We start from the raw sequence: 27,096 nt of genomic DNA on the forward strand, positions 1-27,096 counted from the left end.
AGCTCCATTAAACTATCTTTCCACGTCTATGTTATTCACAATGTAGTGAATAACATACTATGCAGGTTGTTGCAGGTGTAAATTGCTGAAATTACTTACAGCCCAAGGTTTGTCGCAGAGGTTGTAGATGGAGTCCAGAGAGTTGACAGAGGGGACGCCTGCATACTGCAGACCAATGATTAAGTTCTTAAAATCCTCGTTCTGGGCCATGCTGAAGGCGTGCTGGCGCACCAAAACAAAGTCAGGCCTGAAAGACCTGGTGTGAAAGCAAAGATATAAATAAATAAATAAAAATGCATTTACATTTCTAGTTTTCTTGTACCTCACTTAGATGAGTATTTCCCCACACAACCTGTGTTGTTACAAAAATCCAAATAATTAATTTTGTGACTTTGTGAATGCGGCCTGAGTCACTTTACAGTGTCAGGCAAAAGGGTCAAAGCCTGGTTATTTGATAAAAAGAGACATTTATGGTTTCAGATGTCACTGACCTGCATTTTTGCGATGAAGAACGAGAAGGGACGGCATTAAACAAAGATCATGGTACAGAGGAAAAACCCACAAAGCCACAAGTGAAAGGTAGTACATTTGTCTTTTCCACTGAACATGCTGTGGCAGTGAGAGAATAAGTCTGTCTGGACTAAGAAAGAAAGACAATGAAATGGCCATATCTCTTAAAATAGATCATCATCTGTGAAGGATCCTTACTAAACTCTCTGTTTTGGATTGCTAAATCAAAGAAAAGAGAATCTTATTTTCCTGGAACAAGAAACACAGGTTAATTTGATTGTAAATAAAGCTTGGGTAAATTATTGCATTTATTTGCACATTATCTATAATTAAAATGACAGAACTATTTAAATCATAGGGCTTTATAATATAGAATTTTACAAGCATCAATTCACAGTGGCAAATCTGTGACATCAACAGTGTCATTCATAAAGGAAGTTTAACAAACAAGTGTAACCTGCATGTTTGAAACGGTTTCTCTGACCTGCTCTCTGTCAGCATGTCACTATTTCACCTCCTTTTGTCACATGGAGATTTGTTCTAAAATGTGATATTACATCTACAAATAGTTTAAAGAAACACTCCTCAATAGTGGTCAAAGCTTCCTTGTTGTTTTACTGTGCACCCCTCCTGCACCATTGTCCCCTTCTGCAACCACACAGTTTAGAAACCAAACAGGTTTTGCTTCAGTTGGAGCCTCACCTTGGATTATGTCCAATATTTCAAAAATTGAATTTACCTTTGCATTTTAAACATGACAGTGGGGGATCTGGGGTACATTAACTAAATTAAGCAGGGAATCTTGAGCAAAATGATTGATGACCCTTCCTGTTTTAATACATCACTTAGTATAAGACAGTGAGCAGACAACTGGGAGAGGCTGTGGTGATAATTAACTCAACACAAATTCTCTAGTGAACAGACGCTGCTCATATACTTGTATGTAAAAGTGGTTTTCAGGAAGGACGTTCAAATTTGTCTTTAATAACTGGTTTCCAGTCCAAAGCATGACCACAATTGGTCCATAATCTTAACTGCGTGTTTATTTTTGTAACCATGACGACGCTCCCCTAACCTTAACAAATTATCATTTTAACCCAAACCACAATGTCTCCCTATAACCCTTAACAAACTACTTTTATTTTAACCTAGAGCAGGATCTTTCATCATAAACTTAACTATTTCACTTTTATGCTTAAACCTAAACAAATCTTAACCATAGCATTGTCACATCATAAAATGGATTTATTTTTCAAAACTGACTGGTTAACGGTTTTGGAGACAAAATGATGTGACTTATGTGTCGTTCTACAGAGCACAGACAAACAATGTACAGTATGTTGTCACAATATCTCTATTGTTATTGATGATTCCGTCCCCAGTATTACTTGGTATGAGATAGAAACCAAATGTGGTGGTAATGCCCAACCCTAGCTGGAGGTAGAACTGGGTGGGGAGGAAATAGTGTGAACCTCCCACACATTTTGCCCTCCTGGTGAAATGAAGCTGCTGGTGACGTGTGTGTCACAGCAGTGTCTGTCTGCAGCTCTCCCCGGGCCAAAGGTAGAGATAACAGTGATGAGGACTGCAGTGCACAGGGAATCTGGCAACCAAAACTTGAGCGAAAATGGAGGATAGATCTACACATGTCAATAGAAAACAAATGCTAAGTGGCAAACAATAATGGGTTCCAAGTGTGGGGTTTTATGATCTATTACCATTGTGTAGGATTGTTATGATTTTTTAAATGTTATACAGTACTTTAAAGGTCCCATATTGTAAAAACTGGGGTTTCCATGTCTTTTTTTACTATAAAGCAGGTCAGTGTGCTATATGAATATGGTGAAAGTATTAAAATGCCCCATTCACAGAGAAATGCACACCCATATTCAGAAACTATGTCATTAAACGAGCCGTCAGGACTTCAGTACGGTTGTGATGTCACAACTATACTATATACAGTATATATATATATATATATATATATATATACAGTATATATATATATATACATACATATACAGTATATAGGTAATAAGTGGCACTACAGTGCCATTACAGTTATTCCCCAGCTGCAAAGACAGTACAGAGACGCAGCATACTGTAGGGATCTTTAACATCCCATAGAAAAACACTTAAAACACAGCTCTAGAGCTCACAGAAGCAACGAGTGACCAGCAGGTAAAGGGCAAAAAACTATATCAGTGCAGTTCAGATCAGTAAAAGGTTGATGGTGATAGGTCGTGACTTCTGTTATTTTTCCTTTTAACTCTGAATGTGTGTGTGAGAGAGAGAGGGAATGTGAGGAAAGCCAGAGAGACAGAGAAGGGGGGGGGGGGGAGAAAAGATACAAAGAAAAAATACACAGTAAAAGAGATGTAGAGAGGAGTTAGAGAAAAGAGACACAGAGAGAGAAAACGTTGGCACAGTGAGACCACCACCAGCTCTTTATGCACCGAGAATACTAACCAGACTCTCCAAGAACCTGAAAAAGACCCTGGTGGAGAAGACACGGCAATGAATGTGACTGCAATCTCTTCATTGCTGACAGTTAGCTGTAAAGATCAACATGGCCATGACTATCAATTTAATACTGAATCAGTGTTGCCTCAAGGCCGCAGTTATCTGAACTAGCTTTAATTTTGCATTTTAAACTAAATGCCCTGAACCAAATAAGAAATGAGACTAAGAGTCTACAGCCATGCTAGTGGCTTTGTGAGGCTGTACTTAGACAATGCAGCACTTTAAGCTAAATGCTAATATGATAAAAAAAAAAATAACAATGCTAACATGTTGAGAATTAGGTTTTATGTTTACTATGTTCACCAACTAGTTTAGTGTGTTAGCATGCTAACATTTGCTAATTAGCACTAAACAGAAAGATAAACTGAGGCTGATCAATAGTCAATAGTTTTGTAGGTATTTGGTCATAAACCAAGGTGCTAGACAAATTGAATATTTGACCTGATGAGAAGTCACGGGATCATCACAGAATTGATGTATTGTCAAAGGCAACACAGACAATTCCTCTGTTCCATATACTATAGCTCCATCATTCACATTTTTTCACGGGGTGACGTGTTCCTACATTACAATGAACGTGGGCACTGTAATTTGTTTTGAGTCAATCCCACATACACGTCCTGCCATGACTTTATACTGTGTGTTGCTGTGTGCTGAAGTATGATAGTTAATGCACTCTAATCCTTAAACACAAAATCTGCTGACTGTACAGGCTCCAACTGCAACCATTATACTTTTTAATTGAATCTTATTTACACAATAGTTCTCATAAATGGTAGGGTAATGGTAGATTATTTCATCTTTTCTTTATGTTTTACTCAATATATGTTCTTTCAATTGTAGTCAGTCAAAATGAAAGATCTAAAGCCATAAAAGAAGAATAGAGAGAAGAGGAGCTGAAGATCGCATAGTGACATGTTTAGAGTCTGGAAAACATCTTCTTTGGGGTCAGGGTTACTTAGCAACACACAGAGCAGTTAGCAAATCACTGCTTTGACTTGAAATCGATGGACACTGGTAATTACAGTGACAAATGAAGATAGTTAAAAACATCCAAGTCTAAACTCAGACAGGCAGACAACAAGACAGACTGACAATTATGTTGCAAACACATTCATTTTCTCCACAGCAAGTCCATGTTTGGGTGAGACTGAGGCCATGATGGGGGTCTACGAGGAGCTCAGATGATGCATGTTGTAAAAAAGAATGCTTCTGTGGACATGATACTGTCAGGACAGGTGAATGTGAATCAACCTGACTCAGGCAATGGTCACTGTTTGTGTGTGTGAGAATGTACGGACTAAACCTTCATAAAGCATAATTACAGAGCAGAGATGCTGATAATCAGACTGAGGCTGCCGTCTTCATTTCCGGTTGGTTTTGTTGGTTGGTGAGCAGTGGGAGTTACAGTCTTGCTTAATCACTGGCAGTCTACAGCTGGGACACTGGTGTCTGTGTCAGTGTGGTTTGTGGTGTGTGAGTGGCTCTGTGTCATTGTCTGGGTTACAGGACGCTCACATGTTTGTACTGTGCCAGTCTGTGGGTAGAGACTGTGGTCATACGCCTCTGACTTTTTCCACTGATCGAGCTTACAGTAAACAAGTGTATCTATTATTTCTAAGAGCATTCTGAGGTTTTCTGTCTGATCTTGCAGATCATCTTTAATTGATGCATAAACGTGATACAGCAACACTGTGCTGGGCTTTGAAAATGTATGGAAGTTTGTTTGTTCTTATTTTTTTTTGTGAGAACCAATTGTAGGGAAAAGTAGGGATATTTTCATGACGTAATTTTAGGGCTAGGTTTTGGATTTAGGGTCAGATTAATGGTTGAAGTCAGGTTTGTATTTCTTGGTTGTATTGGGCATAGTAGGTAATTTAAATTAAGCTGTAAGAGTAGAATAATTAATTGAATACATAATCAAAGGCCTTGAAAGCTGATGTGTGCCATCTTTGTGAGGACCAAAGCAGGTTTAGTGTCACAGCATGAGGTCCATCTGGTAGGTTATGCGGTGAGATATCTTACTGTCAAAGTCAGGATAACAGTTAGGGTTAAATTAAAGTATAAGATTAGGATTTGATGTTTGAGAAAAGGGATTCGACTCCAGAATTAACACAGTTTGATCTTCCCAGAATCACAGAAGAACCAATGTGTGAGTGTGTATCTGCATGTAGCGCTGACCTGACCACTTTGGTCCCGCTCCTGATGACCTGCATGTCCACGTTACAGGTACCATTTGAATGTGAGATGAGGTTGACCTCTGAGAACTCAGCCTACGAGGATGGAAAGAGGACACAAGACAGTTTCATTAGCTGCACACAAGTCTTGATATACAGTGATGAAATACACATTAATCCTATTAAATTGTAAATGTTGCATAATCATACAATTCAATTTTGTAAATGGTTTCTAGTGGTTTAAAAACTGTAGAATCCCATATATAAAAAGCAGAATATCAGATGATTATATTCTCAATAGTTAAGGTCGTTGTGCAAGAAAAATTTTATATTCCATAATTGTATGATGATTGAACTTGGAGCAAAACCATATATAAATACTGGAATACTTTTGCTTAACAAACTAACAAACAGAAGCAGAGAAAGGAGAGGACAAGGAACAGTAACACTATACACAGCTGTTATACACTATATTTGCATTCTTTCAATATACTTTGTATTTATTGGGATATGAACACATCTATATTACTGCATACATAAACCATAGTTATTCTAGTAAAATAATGCATGTGTGATTGTCTTTAGTGTGGTTGCAAACATAGTGAGAATTTCTCTGTGACTCATAGCTGCCGACTCCTGTCTCCTCTTGTGTCTATTTTTGTTTCAGTGGTGAGGCTTGAGGTTGTAATTTCCCTGTCAACATCTATTAGGTGTGAAATGTTTGGTGTGAAACCCCAGAGAATATTTATTTCAGATGCTAAGTAGCCAATGTATTGCAATATCAAAATGGTTTGCTGGTTAAACCAATATATAAAAACCCAAATGTCACATACTGTTAATATATATAATCTGATGACTTAAGTATTTACAGTAAATACACAGGATATCAAGATGCTGGTGTAATTTTACATATAAAGTATTGGTGGTTTTAAAAGTGTGGTTATGCTATATATTTATACACAGGTAAACATAAACAGCGCAAAAGTATGTTTTGCTGAGAAACCTTCGTGTTCAATACAAGACTACACTAAGAGTCTAAAGCCATGGGGGCGGCTCTCAGGTTCTTTGAGCTAAATGCTAGTATTAGCATGCTAATATGCTCACAGTGACAATGCTAGCACGTCGATGTGCAGCAGGTCATATTTACCAGGTTCTGTTAGTAGGTCTATAAAGTCATTAGGATTCATCCTCTGGGGACCATGAATGTCTGTACTAACATTTGTGCCAACCAATCTTGTGGATGTTGAGATACTTCACTGAATGAGTTCAAACTTACAAAATAAACAGTGAGGAGTTAAACAAAGTCTGTAGGATTGAGCCTGTGGGTCAGTACAAAATTAATTAATATTAAATAGTTTTTCAGATGTTTTAGTCTGGATCAAAGTGGTGGACCCACTTGTTGCACACACGGGCTGAGACACTTTGCTAAAACTGTGTGACATCCTATCTTTGCAACCACCACGCATACAAGGTTGCATGCTATTCACTCTTTTCTGGAGTGACACCTTTAATTTTTTTATGTTTTTTTAAATTACCAGCTGTATAAAGCAATAGACAAGTAGAAGCATCTGAGAGAGTCTTTTGTTGAAAATGTGCCACCAGTATCTTAGCTTGTCACCTGAAACCTTTGCATTACCATATTAAACATGAATATTGTGTCAGTTCACTTTCATCTCTGTTCTGGATTGTGCAGCATCATAGGTCTATAAAATCGATATGATACCTGCTCCACTTTGATGTCGTAGTCTCCAAGGACCTTCTTTCCCCGAAACACTTTGGCCCTGGAAGAGTAGACAAAACAAGTTATTTAGTTTGCCATTTGTAAACTCTCAGTTGTCTGTACTGCCCTCTACTGGATATCACACTCCCTGTTGAACAAATGAGAGAGAGAAAATGGACGCCTGCTGGTGCACATTTAATGGCCAAACTTCCTCAGCTGTAGAAAAATGTTGATTCTAATGAACGTTTTTGAACTGCTTAAAAAAATATGCAGCAGATCAGTGTGGCCATGCCAAAACTGCAATTAGTGTCATATCACTAGCTGGTAACATTATATTCAGATTAGAATTCTGCTGCAATATTAAATGCTGTCTTGCCATTTGAATGATGGATGTATCCAATAACAGTGTGGTCTGATGTTGACTTCTTAATATCTTGGCTGCTACTTGATCAAGAGTGATGTAGAAATGGATTACAAGTAAACACACACGCACACACACACACACACACACACAGGAAGGCAGATGGAGAGCAGACAGACAAAGACAGGGAGAATGAGTCAAGCAGAGAGGCACAGGCTGCCAACCAACAAACCAAATGTTCATGACGTCTCATTTTTACACAACATTGTAAATGGACTGCAGATGGTTTGCACTGCATCCATCACTTTCCCATACACTGACACAAAATAAAGCAAAAACGAAGAGCATGAACTGAAAAGGTTGAAGCCCTGGCTGATAATAAAGACAAGCATACATTTACAGTGTCTAACCTTCAAGAAATATTTTTTTCCTTTCCTTGTCATCATGTTTTTTGTTCATGTTTGTGAGGGGGCGACCTCTAGCTCACAAGGTAGAGCTTGCGCCACATGTAGCCTGAGTCCTTGGGAGAGGCCCCGGTTTGATTCCGACCTGCGGGTCTTTGCTGTGTGTCGTGTTCCCCCTCTCTCTACCCCCTTTCCTGTCTATCTGACCTATCTGATAAAATAAAAAGCCCCAAAAAGAATCTTTAAAAAAATAATAGTTTGTGAGATGTAATGACTTCTTCAACAGGTCCCTGAAACCCCCTTGAATCCTCCAATAAAATAATGCATCCCCTACAAACAGTATGCAAGCTTATGTAAAACAATATGACATTAAATCAAACTGTATGTGCCTCTATGTTTCCTCTCTGTGGCATCAATTAAATGTAAGATTCCATCCATATCTCTTCACGGGACCTTGTGTAGTGCATGCAGCATGGAGGCATCTGTCTCGTTAGTCTGGTTCATTAGGATAAGGCCATCTGTGAGAGAAACACTGAGGGTATGATGCAATAACATCCACCAATCAATAGCTACACCAGCAAAATTAGTGACCTTAGAATTACAGCAATATATCTTTTTCAGTCCTGCTCGAAGTTGTAATTCTGTTAGTTGTGTGTGTGTGTGTGTGTGTGTGTGTTCCAGCATGGGCAGCTGCTTGAACACACATCAATGTTGCTAAAACGATGACGCCCAAACATTATTTTCCAAAATAAGCAGCACACAACAAAAACACAATCTCTCTGACTGAAAAATGCAATTAGTCCCAGTCAGAAACCGCAGTGCACAATGCAAAACAATACACAAAGACATGGGATGTCAGGCCAACACGGTAATGGACAATTATCCTGAGGCTGCTGATGTAGCTGCCGCATTGCAAAACACACCAATATGACTCCTTCTAACAGAGCTGTAAGTGAATTCTGAGATGTCTTTTATAGAACGGGCTTGTTTGTCACAAAAACAAAAAAGGCCACCTTTATATTTAATTTTGTGTGTGTGTGTTTGTGTGGGAGGGGGGTATGAAAACACCTCTGATTATTGCAGCTTTAACAAATCCTGTAGCATGGAACCCAATGGTCTGTTACTCCGCTAACCAGCACTTCCACCATCCTGCTCGGCATTCAAACTATTTAGGACAAAGCAATCTTGTTTGTTCCGTAGGATCCAGAAGAAGAAGATTGTAGAAGAAAAATGTATAAACTTGGAAAACAGTTTACACCAAAAGCATATTATGAATAGCTAAAGTAGCACTTTAGCACACAAATTTACAACTTTTTTTACCCTCAGGCTGAACTTTCACCCCACACAGTGGTGAGGATGTGGCAATTAACCAGTTTTCTCTCAGTTTCATCCATTTATCAGATTTGTTTTGTGGTGTTTAATGATCATTACAGCCTCACTGGGCAGCTAAAATGGCTATAGTTCTTAGTTTAGCCTATTAGGCCAAATTATTGCTCACTTTATGAAGTTATAAGCAATATATCATCTCTGACAGGGTATCCCTACAGTTTCCTGTATTCAATTTCTAGCACCCATGAGTGTCTTGTAATAACACTTCCAAAAACTTCAAGGAATGCAAGTCAGCAATGTATTCTTCACTTGGGACAGTTTCGCCGCAAGAAAGAGACCCACTATCTTGAACACATGACTATAATTGGATTTTTGAACTTTCGCAAAGGCAAAACAACTACTTTCATAAGGAGAGAGTTGATACATCCACAGAGAAACACACCCACATGTTTTGTTATAGTATGCCTGTGTTACATATGGTACAACACTTGAAGTTTGTTATATAAAGCATCAGAAATCAAAGAGTACACACCACTGAAAAAGTGTTTTGAGGATGAGAAATCCTAACTGGTATAAATATATAGCAATAATAGAATGATAAGTGCAAAGTAAAATACCAGAAAACCATACAAAATGAGTAGCATGTGGCACTATGTGACTAAAGTGAACCTATGTTATTTGAACAGGCTGGTGTGGAGCTACTGGACTTGAATTTGACCTGTGGGCACCATATTTCTATGCCATTCTGTAAACCTTGATGTTTTGCCTGTAAAAGCTGCATCATGACATGACATAATATGGATGTTAAGGCCAAATTAGATGGACAAGTCACTTAGAAATAACTCTGATGCAGGTTTGTGGCGCTAACCATGCTGCCATAGAAAAACAACACAACTAAAGGCTCTGTGCTGGACTAAATTCAACAGCTGAGCTCTGTTGTCTCTGTTTCTTTTCAGAGTCATTTGATGCGATCCCATTTTCATTATTGATCTGAGGAGTCCGAGAGTCTGAGGCTGCCACACAGTCTTGCAGAAATGAAGCCAGTGAATCAATGCACGCTTATGACCGAAAAAAAGAGACAGAGAGAAAAAGATGTCAAAGACAGAGACAAATATCAAAGAAGGAATAAGTGGAGTAAGTATTACAAATTATGGAGATAATAAGTACATTAAACAATACAATAAGTACATTAAACATAAAAAATAATAATGTGCAATAGCTGCAGTATGGACTTATTATGTGGCATTAGCAGCCATTATTTAATAAACATTTCTACATAATTATCAAGATATTACATTCTTGATTTTTGGTCTTTGCACCTTGCTTACTTATTTCAACACATCATCATGTTTGCGCAATGATTTATCTTCACACTGTTTCATCTGTTCCCAGAGACTCTGAAAGAAAATAACTCTCCTAAAATACATATGGATGCCTGATCGCTTAAGGTGTTATCAAATGGTCAGAATTAGCCCAAGACATAGTTTCAGTAGAAACGTTTCACATGGATTGAAGTCCTGTATCATATAATGAGTCACATTTTTCAAGTAAAGGACAACATTATCAGGGTTTAATTACTTAGTCTGCTGCACATTGACGCATTATACATATCACGTTATGACAGGTGACGTTCCTTGTCATTCTCTCCCACACTTTTTATCTCTCCTATCATAGCTGTAGTTATTCCCCACTTTCCCTCTAATGGACATTTTTTTCCACCCATCTCTCCTTTGTGGTTATCTATCATGATTGATTAAAGGCAAAGACACATTAATGGAATGTGTATGCATACAAATTAACCGATAAGTGACTGCATTTTAATGGGTTTAGTGAGACAAGAGTGATTGAGCAAGGCAGACTGGGTTGCTATGGTGTTTTAAAACGTAGAGAATACATCAGTCTCTGGAAACACCATGATGACACGATTGTCTACCAGTGGAAAGAATCAATGGCAATACTGAAGAAGTCAAAGAATAAATAAGCACAGCCAGACTATCTTAAACCGACTTGAAAAAGACAAAAAAGACCATCCTCCATTCCTGGCACAGCACAATGGCTCTAGCAAGGTAATACTATACAAGCCCTGGCCTTCTCATCACTTGATCCACCAGTGGAGTGCAAATTGTGTAAAACAAGACTCAAACTAGGTGAGTGTTAGAGCAGTCCTCTCACCTTTAGTGTAGTGGGAGATAGCAAGTATAATTACTTGGCTAGCTGGCATGTCACTGTTGGAACATGAAAATAAGAGTAGAGTGAGAGGAATAACACGGGGGGCAGAGGAAGGTGCTACTGGCCGTAGACCAATCATTTATTTGTATTCTCTAAGACTTCCTGACTGCATGCTACTTCTTACAGTACTTTTTTTAAGGCATCCTTGTTTTTGAATGCCATAGGCAGTGGTAAAGGAAGTACTGAGATCATTCACTTGAGTAAAAGTGGCAGCACTGCAGTGTAGAAATACTGATACATTGGTAAGTAAAGTACAAAAGTATTAGCATCAAAATACATTTTGGCAATACTGAAGAAGTCAAAGAATAAATAAGCACAGCCAGACTATCTTAAACCGACTTGAAAAAGACAAAAAAGACCATCCTCCTTTCCTGGCACAGCACAATGGCTCTAGCAAGGTAAGACTATACAAGCCCTGGCCTTCTCATCACTTGATCCACCAGTGGAGTGCAAATTGTGTAAAACAAGACTCAAACTAGGTGAGTGTTAGAGCAGTCCTCTCACCTTTAGTGTAGTGGGAGATAGCAAGTATAATTACTTGGCTAGCTGGCATGTCACTGTTGGAACATGAAAATAAGAGTAGAGTGAGAGGAATAACACGGGGGGCAGAGGAAGGTGCTACTGGCCGTAGACCAATCATTTATTTGTATTCTCTAAGACTTCCTGACTGCATGCTACTTCTTACAGTACTTTTTTTTAAGGCATCCTTGTTTTTGAATGCCATAGGCAGTGGTAAAGGAAGTACTGAGATCATTCACTTGAGTAAAAGTGGCAGCACTGCAGTGTAGAAATACTGATACATTGGTAAGTAAAGTACAAAAGTATTAGCATCAAAATACATTTTAAGTACTCATTATGTGGAGTGTCCCATTTCAGAATAATGTATATTATATTTTAATTATTGATTGATTCATATACGCATAGCTTTAATGTTCTAATTTACTATATATACTGCTGTGTAGCTTAATTTATAATAATATACTATATTTTATTTGTTGATTATATGTTATATTAATAATCTGAATATGTTGAGTAACAAGTAACTCAACACACCAAATGAATGTAAAAAGCACAATTAGTAGAAGTATAAAGTAACATAACATGGAATTACTCTAGTGATATACAAGTACCTCGAAATTGTACTTAAGTACAGTACTTGCGCAAAAGTATAGTTACTTTCAACCACCGGTCAAAAAAACAGTTCACACTTCTGGCCACACCCCAGGAAGTGATGTAAAAACAGGTGTTTAACTCCAGGTGGAAAACACCTGCTCTAAAATCGCTGGTTGGGATGTGATATAAGTATTTAAGTACAACAAACTTGAACATTTCAACCAAAAATTACACCTAAAAAAACACTCAGAGAGAAGACAGGAAGAAGGAAAGCTGGGAGTCAGAAAACAGCATGCTGCATACTGAAAAGGGTTGTCAGGATTTTACCCAGCAACACTAACACTGTACATGTTAATGGCCAACTGATTCAGCAGCAGCAGCACACCACAGATTCAAAGGTTAATTAATCATGTTGGACTGAAGAGAAACACAAGCAAGTCTAATTAAAAAACTCAAGGGGGACATAACTAGAAAGGTAACAGTTAGCATATTTATTTACGTATTGATTTGTCTACTAATGATCTAATAGTCTTACCATTTTTACAATCATAATGCATGTTTCCAAGCTTGTTCCGACACTGTGTTAAGACAAACCAACCATTTTGATGACACAGAGTGGTTTAGAGGGCCACAGTAAATCGCTCAGAGACTCATCAGACAGACAGACAATCTAACATGCTCAAGCAAAGACAAACACGAACAGACAAAGATACATTTTCAACTTTTTCTCTCCAAGCAGAGGATCAGTGTTCAGTCTGACATGTGTCCTTCAGTGTGTGCGAGTGTTTGAGTGTGGCTCTGTGCACATTATGCGTGAAGAAAAAAAAACAAATGTGCCAGAAGACCCAGAGCTCTGATTGGCTGCGCTGACTGAACATGCACAGCATACAAAGCTTTAGTGGTATGTGTTGATGTATTCTGCACTGAGGTGAAGCTGGCGCTTGAATTATTCAGCTGCAGCACTGGAGGCTGTAACACCTCCTCCTGCCGTGATCCCTTACACCCCGCCTTATACCTGCCTTACACATAAATGTATGTGTGAATGTCACGTCAATTTGCCGGGCAAAAGTTGTGGCAAGGGATCATGAGTCTCTTCTTTCACATCTTCAACACAGTCAGAAATCTAACTGAGCACATTTGATGAACATTATAGCTTAAACTACTTAGGTTACTCATAATCTACTCAGCACTGTAGTATACAAAGTATCTCAAATTGGTTCTACATTGCCGAACTACAACATTATAAAACCTTCTTACATGTACTGTATTTATTGGTGATAAAATAATATAATATTCTAAAATGGTATAACACTTTGAAAGGAGCCATTCTGCATGAGAACTTGTACTTTTGATACTTTAAGTAAATGTTGTGTTGATAATACTTCTGTACTTTTACTTGAGTGTCATTTTTTTATTCATGACTTTTATTTGCAATGGAGTATTATTAGATAATGATATTTCTACATTTATTTATGTAAAGTATTTGAGTACTTCTTCAGGCGCTGTGAGTAATGTCATTACATTTGCTGTTGAGTAATTAATAAAGTAACGTAATTACACTTTTGTAAGTAATATGTAATAAGTAAATGATTACATTTTTCAAGTAAGTTGCCTAGAATTGGTGATTAAAATCATTTTTATTTCAATAATTTAAAAGTTAATAATTCAATCGACTGCAGTTCTAAATATAATGTTGTCAATTAGTGGATTTTCATAGGTTGGTACAATCAAGCTAAAAGGACAAAGCAAGTGTAATTATTATTGATGTATAAAGCATTAACAAAGAAAAGAAAGAAACAAATTTAAACTGGGAACACTGCACATTTATAATCTTACATTTAAAAAAAATGCTTTCCTTGAAAAATGAATAATGTTTAACAGGATAAAATATAACCAACTCCAGATGATTAACAACAGAAATATTGTGCTTGTACACTTGAACATTACTAGACAGAAATATATGAAACATTAATTTCCTGGTTGTACGATTCTCCCCAGTTTTCCTGCATTGTTTAACAAATGAGTGTTAGAGATGTGAGTGTGTGTGCGTCTGTGGTGTTTGTGTGATTTTGTTACATTACAGTGATAAATGATGCTAAGAGTGGGTTGGTTTTGTGTCTCTGTGAGCTGTTACAACAGCGTATAGTTATTGCGCTTCTTGTCCTTGGAAAGCAGGCAGAAGTGACAATAATCTTTTTTATCTTGTCCCTGTAATTTGAAAGCTTTGTTTTTACTTCATGCTGCAGCTTTCTTTGCTTCTCTTTCACCGTTCTCTTGTTCCTCGCACACCCTCACTAACTCACAGTTTCTACATCAGGGTCTCCTGTAGTTTCTTTGACATACACCTCGCTGAATCCTTTTACTAATTTCGTTTTACAGGACATTTGTGGCTGAGAAAGACTACTAGTTCAAGTTCATGTGCAGCTCATGTTCATTGGTTTTTTTTATTGCTAAAGCTTATTATTCTGCAACAACTGCATTTACAATACTGTGCAAACTGTTATGTTGAAATGTTAGCTCTCATTGACGTTTTTTGGTTCCTTCGTGCCTTTACATAGTATTGAAAAGTAACTAAGTACATTTACTTGTGTACTTAAGTATTTCCATCTTATGCTACTTTATACTAAAATATTGTGCTTTTAACTTTATTAAAAAAAATTAACAGCTATATTTTCTAGCCTCTTTTCAGATTATGTAAGGCTGCACGTATTAAATATAATACGTTTATAAACTCTGATGCATTGTTATAGGTGGTACTACCCACTAGTATATCAAGTTGTTAAAATGTGCTCCACCTTATCAACATTAAAATGCTGCTCACACAAACAGAGCTGTTAGCATAACTGATTATTTTGCTTTTTAAAGATAAATTCAATTTGATTCTGATGCTTAACTTACTTTTACTTGAGTAAAAGTTTCAATGTAAGACTTTATACTTTTTGTTATTGCAAAACAGTTACCAGGTCCACAGTCAACTGCTGAATGGCAGCTGACAGCAGCAGCAAGTCACTAGAAATGAATCTGTCCATGGACTTCAAACTAGCAAAACATGACAGTTTGGGCAGAAACAATCTCTAATTTCACCTCCACATTTTAGGCCTAAAAAAAGAAAGCAGCCATGCATTTGCTGAATTTGTGATTGATGTGTAATTACAATGACTAGATTAAAAGTTTGGTGGGGGGGGGGGTGAACTGGGGAGGGGTTATGAAATTGATCAGCAGTGTAAGCCCATCATGGCTTTCAATCATTATTATTAATATCAGTATGCAAATGAAGATGGAAATACATAAACTGACCAACTGGGCACTCTGAGAGTAGCGATAGTAATTAGGAAATATTAAGTGATGCATATATGCTGATATATAAGAAGCCAAAATGTAATCTCATCGGACTAAAAGGATTTTTTTTTTTAATTTGATTTGAGATGATGCACTGGAACCAAAAGGCCTATTAAAGTGACTGTTTACAGCATTATAAATCTTTTGGACATACATTTTCTGTGCACTTGTTATCCACTTTGGTGCCATAGTGTCAATATTCTGCTTTTCTTACTCCTATCAAAGCATGACCAGTACAGCCAATTAGCCAGGATTGTTTTCATTCAGACTGAACGCAATGGTATTTGGGTTTCAGTTCACTAATTAACGGGCTTGACAAAGCCAAACAATTAAAGTCAAATATGGGGCATGAATGCTTCACAATAATGTTCTCCAGGCAGAAGAAAACCAACCTCCTTATTCCTGCAAATTGTTGGCTCTGTCAGAACAGCCTGAATGACTGTGGTGGTAAAACAGTCTGATTATGCCTTTCTGTCCTTATTTCTCATTAAGTCAGCAATACTGGCCATTTAATTTACAATGAATTTTTATGAAAGCACACTAAGGCTGCAAATGAAAATTATTTTCATTATCGATTAATCTGCTGATTTTATTCCTGATTAGTTGCTTAATCTTTTTGTCTAATGTCAGAAAATATATTCATTATAGTTTCAAAGAGCCCAAGGTGGCATTTTCAAATGCCTTAATTTATCTGACCAACAGTCAGTTTGCAGCCACACTGGCTCTGTAAGGTTGTTTAGACAGAGTGATGGTTTGAGTTGAATGCTAACATTGTTATGCTAACATGCTCATAATGACAATGCTAACATTCTGATGTTTAGCAGGTATAATGTTTACCATGTTCACCATCTTAGCGTGTTAGCATGCTAACATTTGCTAATTAGCACTAAACACAAAATACAGCTGAGGGGAATTATTATTAGTTTTGCAGGTAATTGGTCATAAACCAATATTGGACAAATCAAAATTTGGTCCTGATGATTGCACTAGATAAAACATTTATAGGAACAGCTAATACCATTCATCCTAAAAAGATATTAGGATTCATCAACTGGGGACCATGAATGTGTGGGATCACAAATGTGTGTACACATTTTCATGAATATCCATCTAATAGTTGTTGAGATGTTTTCAGCTGACAGTGCCTATAGAGCCTAGAAATACTAACTATTGATCAATTATCAGAATATTTAGGGAATTTTCTCTTTATCGACTAATGAATGAATTGTCAAATTGTTTCAGCTCTACAGCAGATCATTTTTAGTAAATCACACACAACAACGTGCACATAACAGACGAAATGCAGGTGCAACACTGTCTCATAGCACAACATTTGAACAATGTATCACTACGAGAGGAGTTAAAGTGATGGTTCGGAGTAATTTCACCCTAGGGTCACCTAGGGTTACTGCCCGGTAGTAACAGCAACAACAGCAGCAGAGAGCAGAAGCCAGCAGGCAAGTGTTATTTACATAACCTTCTGGTGTACTTACAAACTTTACAATCAATCGTTTTATGAGTGCATAACCTATATATACTAGTGTAGACCTTTGGTATCATTTCGGGCATTATTAGTGGGGTAATGTTAAGAGACACTTCGGATCCATTAGCCTCTGCGCTAAGCTATTCAGCGGCTAACGCTACTCTACGCTAACTCTCCCAATGTTAGACCCAGGTGAAAAAAGCTTCTGGGGGGGTGTTTGGCTCGAGGTCATGGTGCAAAGGACCCTAGGGTGAAATTACTCCGAACCATCACTTTAAGAGGGTTGTCAAATTTACACCAGTGACTCAACTATTACTCCACCAGGTGTCGACATCTCTACCTTCCAAAGCTCATTTTCCGTCTGACAGTTTTACATTGGGGATTGCTTCTTTGTTTTACATTTATGTTCAATATCTGCTATAATTAGCAATTTCTCTATGCAAGAAAACATGACTATTTGTCAATTTATTATTGTTGTTAATTCCAAATTTATTGTGCCAGAGGCTCTGCTGATGTTTGTTTTTAACACCAGTGAACAATAACACAAAGGAATTGACAGAAGTGTTCATGAGCAACAGGATATGCTCAAAAGAAAGTTTGACTACAACTGTTTACATTTTCACTGGCTAAACTCAAATTTGACTCAGAGTCTGACTTTTATTGGTTTCTTTTCAAAGGTAGAATAAATGCCCTCCAGTCACTGTGGGCTTTGACGATTAAGAGAGTTGGGTTCTCAGTTTGAAAGATTGGGCTTTCCACGGCTGCTGAATGTTTTATTCCTTGACTGAAAGGCTGAGATAAATACAAAGCTGAGGAGACATTTGTTTAAATCTAACAATTGTCCACTAATCATTTGTGTTGGAAAAGCAGTGCTTCAATCTGATCAGGTTGTCTTGTGATGGAACAACTGTGAAACAGGGCTTCTGCAAAGGGACATTTTCTGTCTCTTGCACAGACACCATTATATTTCCCAACAAATGTACTAGCTGGACAATTTGATCCCACTGTAGCAGGAAGATGTGTAAGTTATACAGGTTACATCTCCAGGCACAAAATTGTTTCCTCTGATCTTTGCGATAAGTCTTAAAAGTCTGATTCATCTCTCAGTGAAGTGAAACTGAGGTTAGGGTGAGTTCTTTCTGGTTTGATGGAGTGTCTGTCTGCAGCAAGATAGAGAGAAGATATATTATTGCAGACAACCCTGCCCTGCCCTGCCCCTTATGTGCACTTTATCTAGATGTCTGTCTGGTCATTGTCGTTTTTTGTCCCGCTGTCTGTCTGGACACAACTGTGACTATTTTAAATGCACACACAAATACAGTCTAGTGACACAAATAGTCAAGAGGACTATGTCAAGGTTGTTGTTTTTGAAATCCGCAGATTTTAGAAAGAAAACAGAATTATTTCAAGGTGCAAAACAAGAAACCATAGGACTATTTCAAGGTTGACTGAGGAAGTCAGCCACAAAATGGTGTAGTGAAGCAGCACTTGAGTTCGTCACTTGGCAACAAGTAAGGGTCCATATCCGCAGTCGGCTCGTTGTGGAGCATTTCCTGTCACTTGAATAAAAACAGGATTTCAGTCTCGGTTCAGCTTTCATTAACCAGCGCTCCCTCTGAGGGCGCGTTCAGGCGGTGTAGCAGGAGAACTCCTGACCATCCCGTGTCATTTATGGGTGCGGTAGTTTTATAGTTATAATAGCTAATGCACATTTTTATTCAATCAAACCCCATTTTTGATACAGGTTATGGTCCGCATTTAGCCTTCCAATGTAGTTTTCATAATAGGTTTAAAATAGCCTCCCTGCACACAAGGAACTCTCAGGGAAAAATGCACACATGCAATACAGTGTTACAGACTCAATGTTTACCGTTCACTCTTCCATAGCCATATCAGAGCTGTATTAAGTTACTGCTAACACAAACCATGAAGCAGTCACAGAAAATCCAATGCCTTTGTCACTGTGGTTAGCTCTAACTGCATAGAGGATGCGGGAACCAACAGTACCCGACGGGTTTGGACAGAGATTTAGTAATGATGTTCAGGTTCGGGTCGGGCTCGGTCAGATCAGCGTGATAAGGCAGTCAACATTTTAAATTTAAAACAGCTTATTATGTAGGTTCACGCCTGTGTTAACGTGCGCTTGTTGCCCCGTGTGCGCTGATGTGCTCATGTGTTGACATTTTCGAATGCCTTCCTACAGTTGCTTAATAAAAGCGGGCTTTCCACACAAACAAACGTACATGTGTCATTAGTATGAGAAAAAAACAAGATTTTAACTGTGTCGGTCTCGGGTCGGGCTCGGACATAAATATGTTAATGCCTGTCGGGCTTGGGCCGGGTTCGGACAGAAAAATGCGAAGTCTACGAAAAAGACAACAATCATTTTAGGCCTTTTTTTTTTTTTACAGTAATCAGTTTTTAAAATTGCACGGAGTAATGGTACAAGAAGGAACAGCCACAGTGAGCTGCACGCCTCCAGAACAACTCCTCAGCAAGGCCACCAGCTCCTTTTACTTTGCTCCGCTGTTATGGGTGAAACTACTTGCGCCGTGTTTCGACCTGAAACCAGATTGTGGTTATAAAACTTTATTAAAACAACATGAGTTTGTTTGGCTGCTCTGTAAACAGATGCACCTGTTGCTCCTCCTTTGTATTTCTGACAAAGTAGCTGCTCCGTGATTCAAGATTCAAGATTAACTTTATTGTCCCACATCGTGGGAAATTTGTCTTGGGCACCCAACCCACGCTGCAGCCATAGTAAAAACAAACAAACATAGACAGCATGTACAAACAACAGATACTGTACAATACAATACAACAGACCGTACTATGGTCCTGATGGTGTATCTTTGTTGCTCCCTGAGTTCTGCGACACGTAGAATAAACTGTACTTGCTGTTAACACGGTAACCACAGGTGAATGTCAAATCAACTATTTTAATGCCTATAACTTATAAGGGCTTGGAGTCAGCCCCACAGAAAAAATTGCAACAAATACACAACAAGCACTCTACAACCATTGAAAACTGAAAAGTCTCAGATAAGTTAACCTAGTGGACATCCAAAGATGTCTCCATGTTCTGAGCTGGATCTCATTTCAGCAGCCTGAAGAGTTGTCATGACAGATTATACTAACAACTGCCTTGGGAGGTGAAGAGTCCTCTCCCCTTTTTATCTCGCGAAAGAGACAGAGAGAGGACACAGGAACTGCTAATCCACCAACTGGCACATCGCCCAATAGAAAGTCACAAACACTAAGTTCCAGGTTATAACAAACAGCTGGATTAAAAAAGGCAATCACAGAGGAGATCTATAGTAAATGATGCGTTCACAGAGGAAGCCAACACTCCCTTTAAAGCATTACAGGAAGTGCTTCTCGCAATGATCTGACAAGTGTACATGCATTCAGACACTGAGAGGCACATGAAACAGCAACCATGTGTGTCAGAGATGATTTTTCTGTTTGACTTTACTGGTTTATTATAATTTGTAGTTGATTGTAGGAGTCTTAGTTAAAGATGAAGAGACCAGAGACAATACTCCAAATGAATGATAATGTTGCTGTTGTATCTGCTGGTTGTGTAAATAATCAACTGCTGTTTTACCCATTTTAACTGTGTAAGGACTAACTATGTCAAACATGTAAGTGATGTTCAGGTTGTTTTGGAGTTCTGCCATCTAGTACCCAAAAAAAGTAATGCAGCTTTAATTTCTTTCCCTCCTTTATGGATGAGAGTGCCCTGTGGCTCTGCAGAATAAGGAAAATATTGGGCTCTATTTTTTTGGAAATTGACATTCATCCTTTTTTCAATTTTGCTGATCATGGAATCATCGTTGGCACAGCACTGTGCAATTTGAGGAGAGTGGCTGTAGTGAGATTAATACTTTACATTGTTCATAGAAGGGAATACACTATCAGTAAACGGAGCTGGGACAGGCACCAACAATGCCTGGTAACGTTGGCTCCATCTTTAGAAGCAGCAGCAGACATTTTCCTAATGGGCCATGTGGGGAGTCGAGTTGGCTTTGCCTCAGAGAAAACTGTTTTTGTCAAGAAGGAGCAGAGTCCCAAAACACAATACAGTAAGTCCAAATATGCCTCCAAGAACAAATGATGGTGCTTTTATAAAGTAGATGTTTGTAGTAGTACATTCCTCAATCACATTTAACATGAAGTGTAACATAGATTTAAACATATTAGTTTCTAAAAAAGTAGAAGGAAACAAAACACTGAGAGGTCAGTGTGTGTACGTCTACCAACCAAATCCACATACATTGCTTAATGGTTTTGATGCAGTGGAAAGCACAATTTCATATCAACATGGGTACCAAAAAGCACCTGATCTACATAAACACATATTCAGCTTAGTCACTACACCTAACTTAGCATGAGCACATTTGTTTGGAGCTAAAATAACCAAACCAAACAAAATTACCAATTGTCAAGTGTTATTGCTCATGTATTTGCATCACCAGCTTTGCACCTGCACAAAAATGGAGCCTCACAAATGACTGTTTATTCAGACACCGAGGAAATCAACTGGTGCAGTTTCAGAGGAATAGCATTTAATATGGATGTCGTGTAGGAAACAAGCTTTTAAAGCAGGCTTACATTAGCACGACAATTTATGCAAAAATGAGTTCATTCTTAAGTTTAATTAAAAAGTGTTTATGTAGTGTAAGCATGGTGAGTGTTAAGTATTGATAAAGCGAGAATGCTTTTGACATAAATCAGCTGCAGGCAAAACAACTGGAAACGCTTACACTACATAAAAACTTTCTGTCCGTGTACAGGCAATGTTATTATTTATTCTATTTAAGATTTATTTTTCCACGGTTTGATTTAAGGAAGTGAAGGCATGAGGTATTTCTGAGGCAGTTGTTCCCAGCCTTTTTGGTTTGTGAATCTTCCAAAACAAAGCAATGTCTACAGTACATGTGACCTCCAACATTAAATATCAACAGGTTTAAAAGGTAATACACACACACACACACACACACACACACACACACACACACAGATCTTCAGGACAAAGTTGACTAATCTCAATTTAACCTATTTATTCTGGCTATGTCAAATAAACATGCTCATGTTTTAGAATGTTGTGAAATTGAGATTATTTGCAAAATAACTAAGAGACTTTTTTTCTTTACCAATCAACCCCTAAAAATGAGCAAATTATATACCATATCCATGATTAAATTAAACACTGGTGTGTATAATAAAAAAATGAATTTGGCTGCAGTGCTGTTGGGACTGGGATTAATAACCATACAGTATTATCATCAGAGTCCATAAGGAAAAAGCTAAAACTTTTGTACCACTAAGCGAATACGTTTGCGTTTGTATACTGCACAGAGATCACTGATGTGCTGAGTTTATATAATATACATTTGCTGGATATCAGGTAGTCTGTGCTTACTCAATGTTGCAACCCTCTCCCAGATGCAATTTGCATGGCTTAGCAGTCTGTCCTGTGTGCGCCAGGATAAAATGTACTGATAGGTTATTCCTTGAGGCAACAGATACCTCATTCATCTCATGAGGGCAAGATGATCCTGTCTATAATTATGGGGAAAACATTATAAAAAGACACTATAGTACATCTGTAAATGTTTCTCACATTTTATAATGCAGATTAATGGAAGTGCTCTTTCATTATCGTTATCATTAATATTAAATGTCACAAATGAATTACTAAATCACACAAATCACAACATTAACAGATCTCAGAAATATAAATTTAGTTTAGATCTTATCTATGACTGCAATTTACTTACAACAACCCCATTGTAATCAGTTCACCTTCCTGAGATGTTGGAAAAATATGAAGATAATAGCAACAGTCGATATACACTCTGTTGCCAGTTTATTACGTACACCTAGCTAAAAGTATTGCAGTTTAATTAAACAGTTCTGCAATAAATTCTGCCTGTCTGAAGGTTAAATGTAAGAGGAGTCTTGGTGTCTGTGTACTGTAGATGAATGCATTGCAGGTTATCAGTGTGTAACAGCTGACTACCATTTTTAAAACAGCACTACAGCACATCTGCAGCATTTTATACTGTATCAGTCCAGTGTAACGTTGGATCCATAGCTAACCGAGCTTTATATGTAGCTTATATATCCTCCAAGTTGCTGACTAAGTAACCGAACAGATAATTCTGTTTCCCTTCACTGGTTTGTTTTAAGTTTTAAAATCTCCAACAGAGAGAGAGTGGAGTAGAAAGACGACAAGAGGTGTTAACAGTGAGAGGGAGGGAGAGAGAAAGGGCTGTCTTAGAAATTCTAAAGGATTAATCAGTTTAGTCTGTTGAATCGGTGGGAGGTGCAAGTAGCTTGCGTTGAGGTTAATGGAGATTAAGCCTGACCTGCAAGTTACCATTTATCACTGCACGATAATTAAAATATTACACCCACACACACATAAGCACACACAAACATAAATGAGTAGGCACACGGATTATAAGGAGGCTTATATTCGGATGCCTACTATTGTTTATCATTTATAAAGCTGAAATTTGTAACTTTACACAAACACACACACACACACACACACACACACACACACACAGACAAACAGGTGTGACCTGAGAGACCACAACACGCTAACCTGAACCCCACCATTCAGCAACAGAGTACAGCAGATTAATCTGGCTCAATCGAATGCAACTGGCAGTATTTGTGGGTGGGAAGACTTGTCGCTGAATTCTGTAACTCCTGCTGGTTTATCATGGGCCTGTACAGAGTGAACCTTATGTGCTGATAAAACAACAGGGTAAAAAATAAGTGGCTGTGTATCAGAGAAGAAAGTGTAAGTTTGTACCCTTTCTGTGCGAGACAGTCCTAAACACAAAAACAGCATCCATCGTTTGTTCAAACTCTATGTTTGCACGATAACCAACTTCTTGTAGTCATGCAAATTGTCCTCTTTCATTAGCAAATTTGGAATCAGCATGATGTTATAGTGCTGCTCTTAGTGAAGTGGATGGTTATGGATACAAAGTCTCTGACGTTTTTTTTTTGGGGGGCTTTTGCCTTTAATTGATAGGAAAGCATGTAGACAGGAAAAGGGGGGACATGCAGCAAAGGGCCGCATGTTGGAATCAAACCAGGGCCGCTGCTGTAAGCTAAGCCTTGGTACATGGGGCACACGCTCAACCAGGTGAGCTACCAGGGTGCCCCGGAATAGAGCTGAAGATCTTTGCCCGAACGGGTTCGGTCTTAATTTCTATCATTTTACACGGGCTCGGGCCGGGCTCGGGCTTGTGCTCCAGGTTGCGCTCCGGGTTGCGCTGTAAATGAGCGGTCAGGTGATGCATTTTCCTTAGTGTGAAAATGGATGCAGAGGGGGTGAAACGGAGGCTGGTCTCTGGAGTACTTATTTTATTTCTTTGTTCCAACTTCCAAGCGGCCTATAGCCTATGTTAGTCATGAATAAATTATGTAAAAAAATGTATAAATGACTCATTCTCTGCAACATGGCATCATGACTTTGCGTAAACATACACGCCATTTTCCTAAAGCCAAATGGCGTGTTATTGTACGCATTTTCAGCTATCCACGTGTATATCTACGCTGTATACAGCAGATGTAAACATACCCACCGTGGCCTCGCCACGTTGCGTGTTATTGCGAGAACGCGACGTACTATCGCGAGAACAACGTCACACGCCTGTTAAAAAAATAAATAAAAAACACTAAAATGCGATTATGCGTCTTGATAACATGCCAAAACTGCATACAAATTGGCGTGTCATACATACGCCAATTCATGAGATCAGTCTGCTCATTCAGACAAAAGGCAAAAAAGCTGTGTGCGTGCGCACATTTGAATAATGTCGGTGCAGTCTCTTTTTTTTACAGGCAACAACCATGGACATCATTTTTTTGTACAGATTTGACAAACAACATATAACGTGCAGATTAGTGAGCTTTAGATGTGCTGGTAGGTGGATTTTGTTACTAGTCTTTATGCTAAGCTAAGCTAAACAGTTGCTTACTCTAGCTTGATATTTACCGTACAGACATGAGAGCGGTATTAATCCTCTCATCTATAGCAAACAAGATCCAAAGTAAGACTCACTGGGGTCGATCAGCTCCTCATGCCCAAACACACAATGTCCCTAATCTGGTTCTTCTTTCATGGTTCTGCATAATGGCTTGTCACATAATGGCAATACCAAGGATATCTGCTTCTTTGTGGTTCACTGCAACTTATTAATTGCATCTTGTGAGTCACTCTGCATTGCTGTTGTGGGGGTGTGAATGTGTGTTTTTAGACATAGATAGAAAGAGTATCACACTGAATGTACAGAATGCCCAAGCTTTATTTTGCATTTTTCCTGTCCTTTTTCTACACTACTACACCAAAAATAAACACAGCTCCAGTGTAGTTGAAAGTACTGTCAAACTCTCATGAGAATGTACGTATTGAATGCAAGAAAACTAATTCAACAAGTACAGTTTTCATTTAAACTTTAGTACATGCTATCATCTAAGGATTCCAGCAGGATCGTCCTGGCGCCAGATGAAATTATTTAAATGGGCAGTTGATTCCGGTGGGTAGGAATCTGAATCCGACATTCGTCCCTGCCTTTCTTTCTTTCACTCGCTGGCTGCCCCTCCTCCCCCGCCTTATCTTATTCCCTCACCTGACATCTCTCCATACCTCAATCTCCATTTCCTCTGTCCACTCTCTCTCCCTCTCTTTCACCATCTCATCCTCCTGTCAGTCTCTCATACTGTGTTTACGTGTGTGTGTGTGTGTGTGTGTGTGTGTGTGTGTGTGTGTGTGTGTGTGTGTGTGTGTGTGTGTGTGTGTGTGTGTGTGTGTGTGTGTGTGTGTGTGTGTGAGTGAGAGACCGTTGAGCCATACAGTAGCATGGCTGAGTGCAGCAGGCCTGGGGCCATCATGCGCCATGATGCACAGTCGGACTATGGAGACACGTGTCGCAGATCTTTCTGGTTACCATTCAGTGCTAACCTGTCTTTTTCTTTTAAACTCTCTTTCTTTTAGAGACACACACACACACACACACACACACACACACACACACACACACACACACACACACACACAATTCCTCTCCATTCGTTTATCCTTTATGTCCTTCTGAGCCTTTTTATGCATTTTCTTCTCTTTAAAACATGTCTTTGCAGTTCTAATGTCCTCTATTTACTTCCGGTCATCCTCTACTCCCATTTTACGAACACAGTGACATCACAGACAGGAGGTGAAGCCCCCATCCTATACTCCTCTGCTCACATTTGTTTTGTCCCTCAAATCCTGGCATCTGCACACCAATTATCATCCCCTCTGCATGCCCTCTCCCCCGTCTCCTCTCTCTGCTAAAGGCTAAAATGTAATTATTTTTCTTGCCCACTTATTGGCCATAAGTAAAAATATTCTGTGTTTATTTCTGTTTAGAAGCCAAAGGCTTCAACAAATAAATTGCATTTTGCCGTTCCAGCATCTATTTCCTCTGGTTGTTTTTCACTTATGAGGAATCATCTCACAATAACGAAGCTGAGAATAATATCCATGTCACACCAAAAGCAAAATGGTTACACATTCATTTCAAGAGTGCAAATAATAGATAAAAAATAGTTTTGTCAAAAATCATGCCTTTATGTTAGTCATCAAATTACACAAATATAGGACAAAATGACTCAAGACATCTCTGACCACGTCTTTACTTTTTTTTCCAAATAAAAAAAAAAAAAAATGAAATAAAGCTTTACTTACTTACTGACATTTGTGCACTTGGTACTTTTCAAGTATGATGTTCCTGAACCTGCTTAGAACACACATTATTGTATCTAATAAACTTACTAAACTATTGATATACATTAGCCTGAGCATTAGCAAAACTTTTAATATAACATTCAATAGCCTCTAAATC

The 27,096-nt window shown here is 38.4% G+C and overlaps 1 protein-coding gene across 1 annotated transcript in view; it reads right to left on the reverse strand.

The window, feature by feature from the left end:
* The window catches only part of syn2b (synapsin IIb), a 78,829-nt gene that overhangs the window by 31,259 nt on the left and 20,474 nt on the right, over positions 1-27,096 (reverse strand). Inside the window, exons 2-4 of the mRNA XM_039797788.1 lie at positions 6,934-6,991; positions 5,215-5,306; positions 100-256 (exon numbers count right to left, since the gene is read on the reverse strand). Coding sequence (XP_039653722.1) covers positions 100-256; positions 5,215-5,306; positions 6,934-6,991 — 307 coding nt within the window. The remainder of the gene's footprint in view (positions 1-99; positions 257-5,214; positions 5,307-6,933; positions 6,992-27,096) is intronic.

The sequence above is a fragment of the Perca fluviatilis genome, chromosome 4 (genome assembly GCF_010015445.1).
Source record: "Perca fluviatilis chromosome 4, GENO_Pfluv_1.0, whole genome shotgun sequence".
Classification (NCBI taxonomy): domain Eukaryota; kingdom Metazoa; phylum Chordata; class Actinopteri; order Perciformes; family Percidae; genus Perca; species Perca fluviatilis.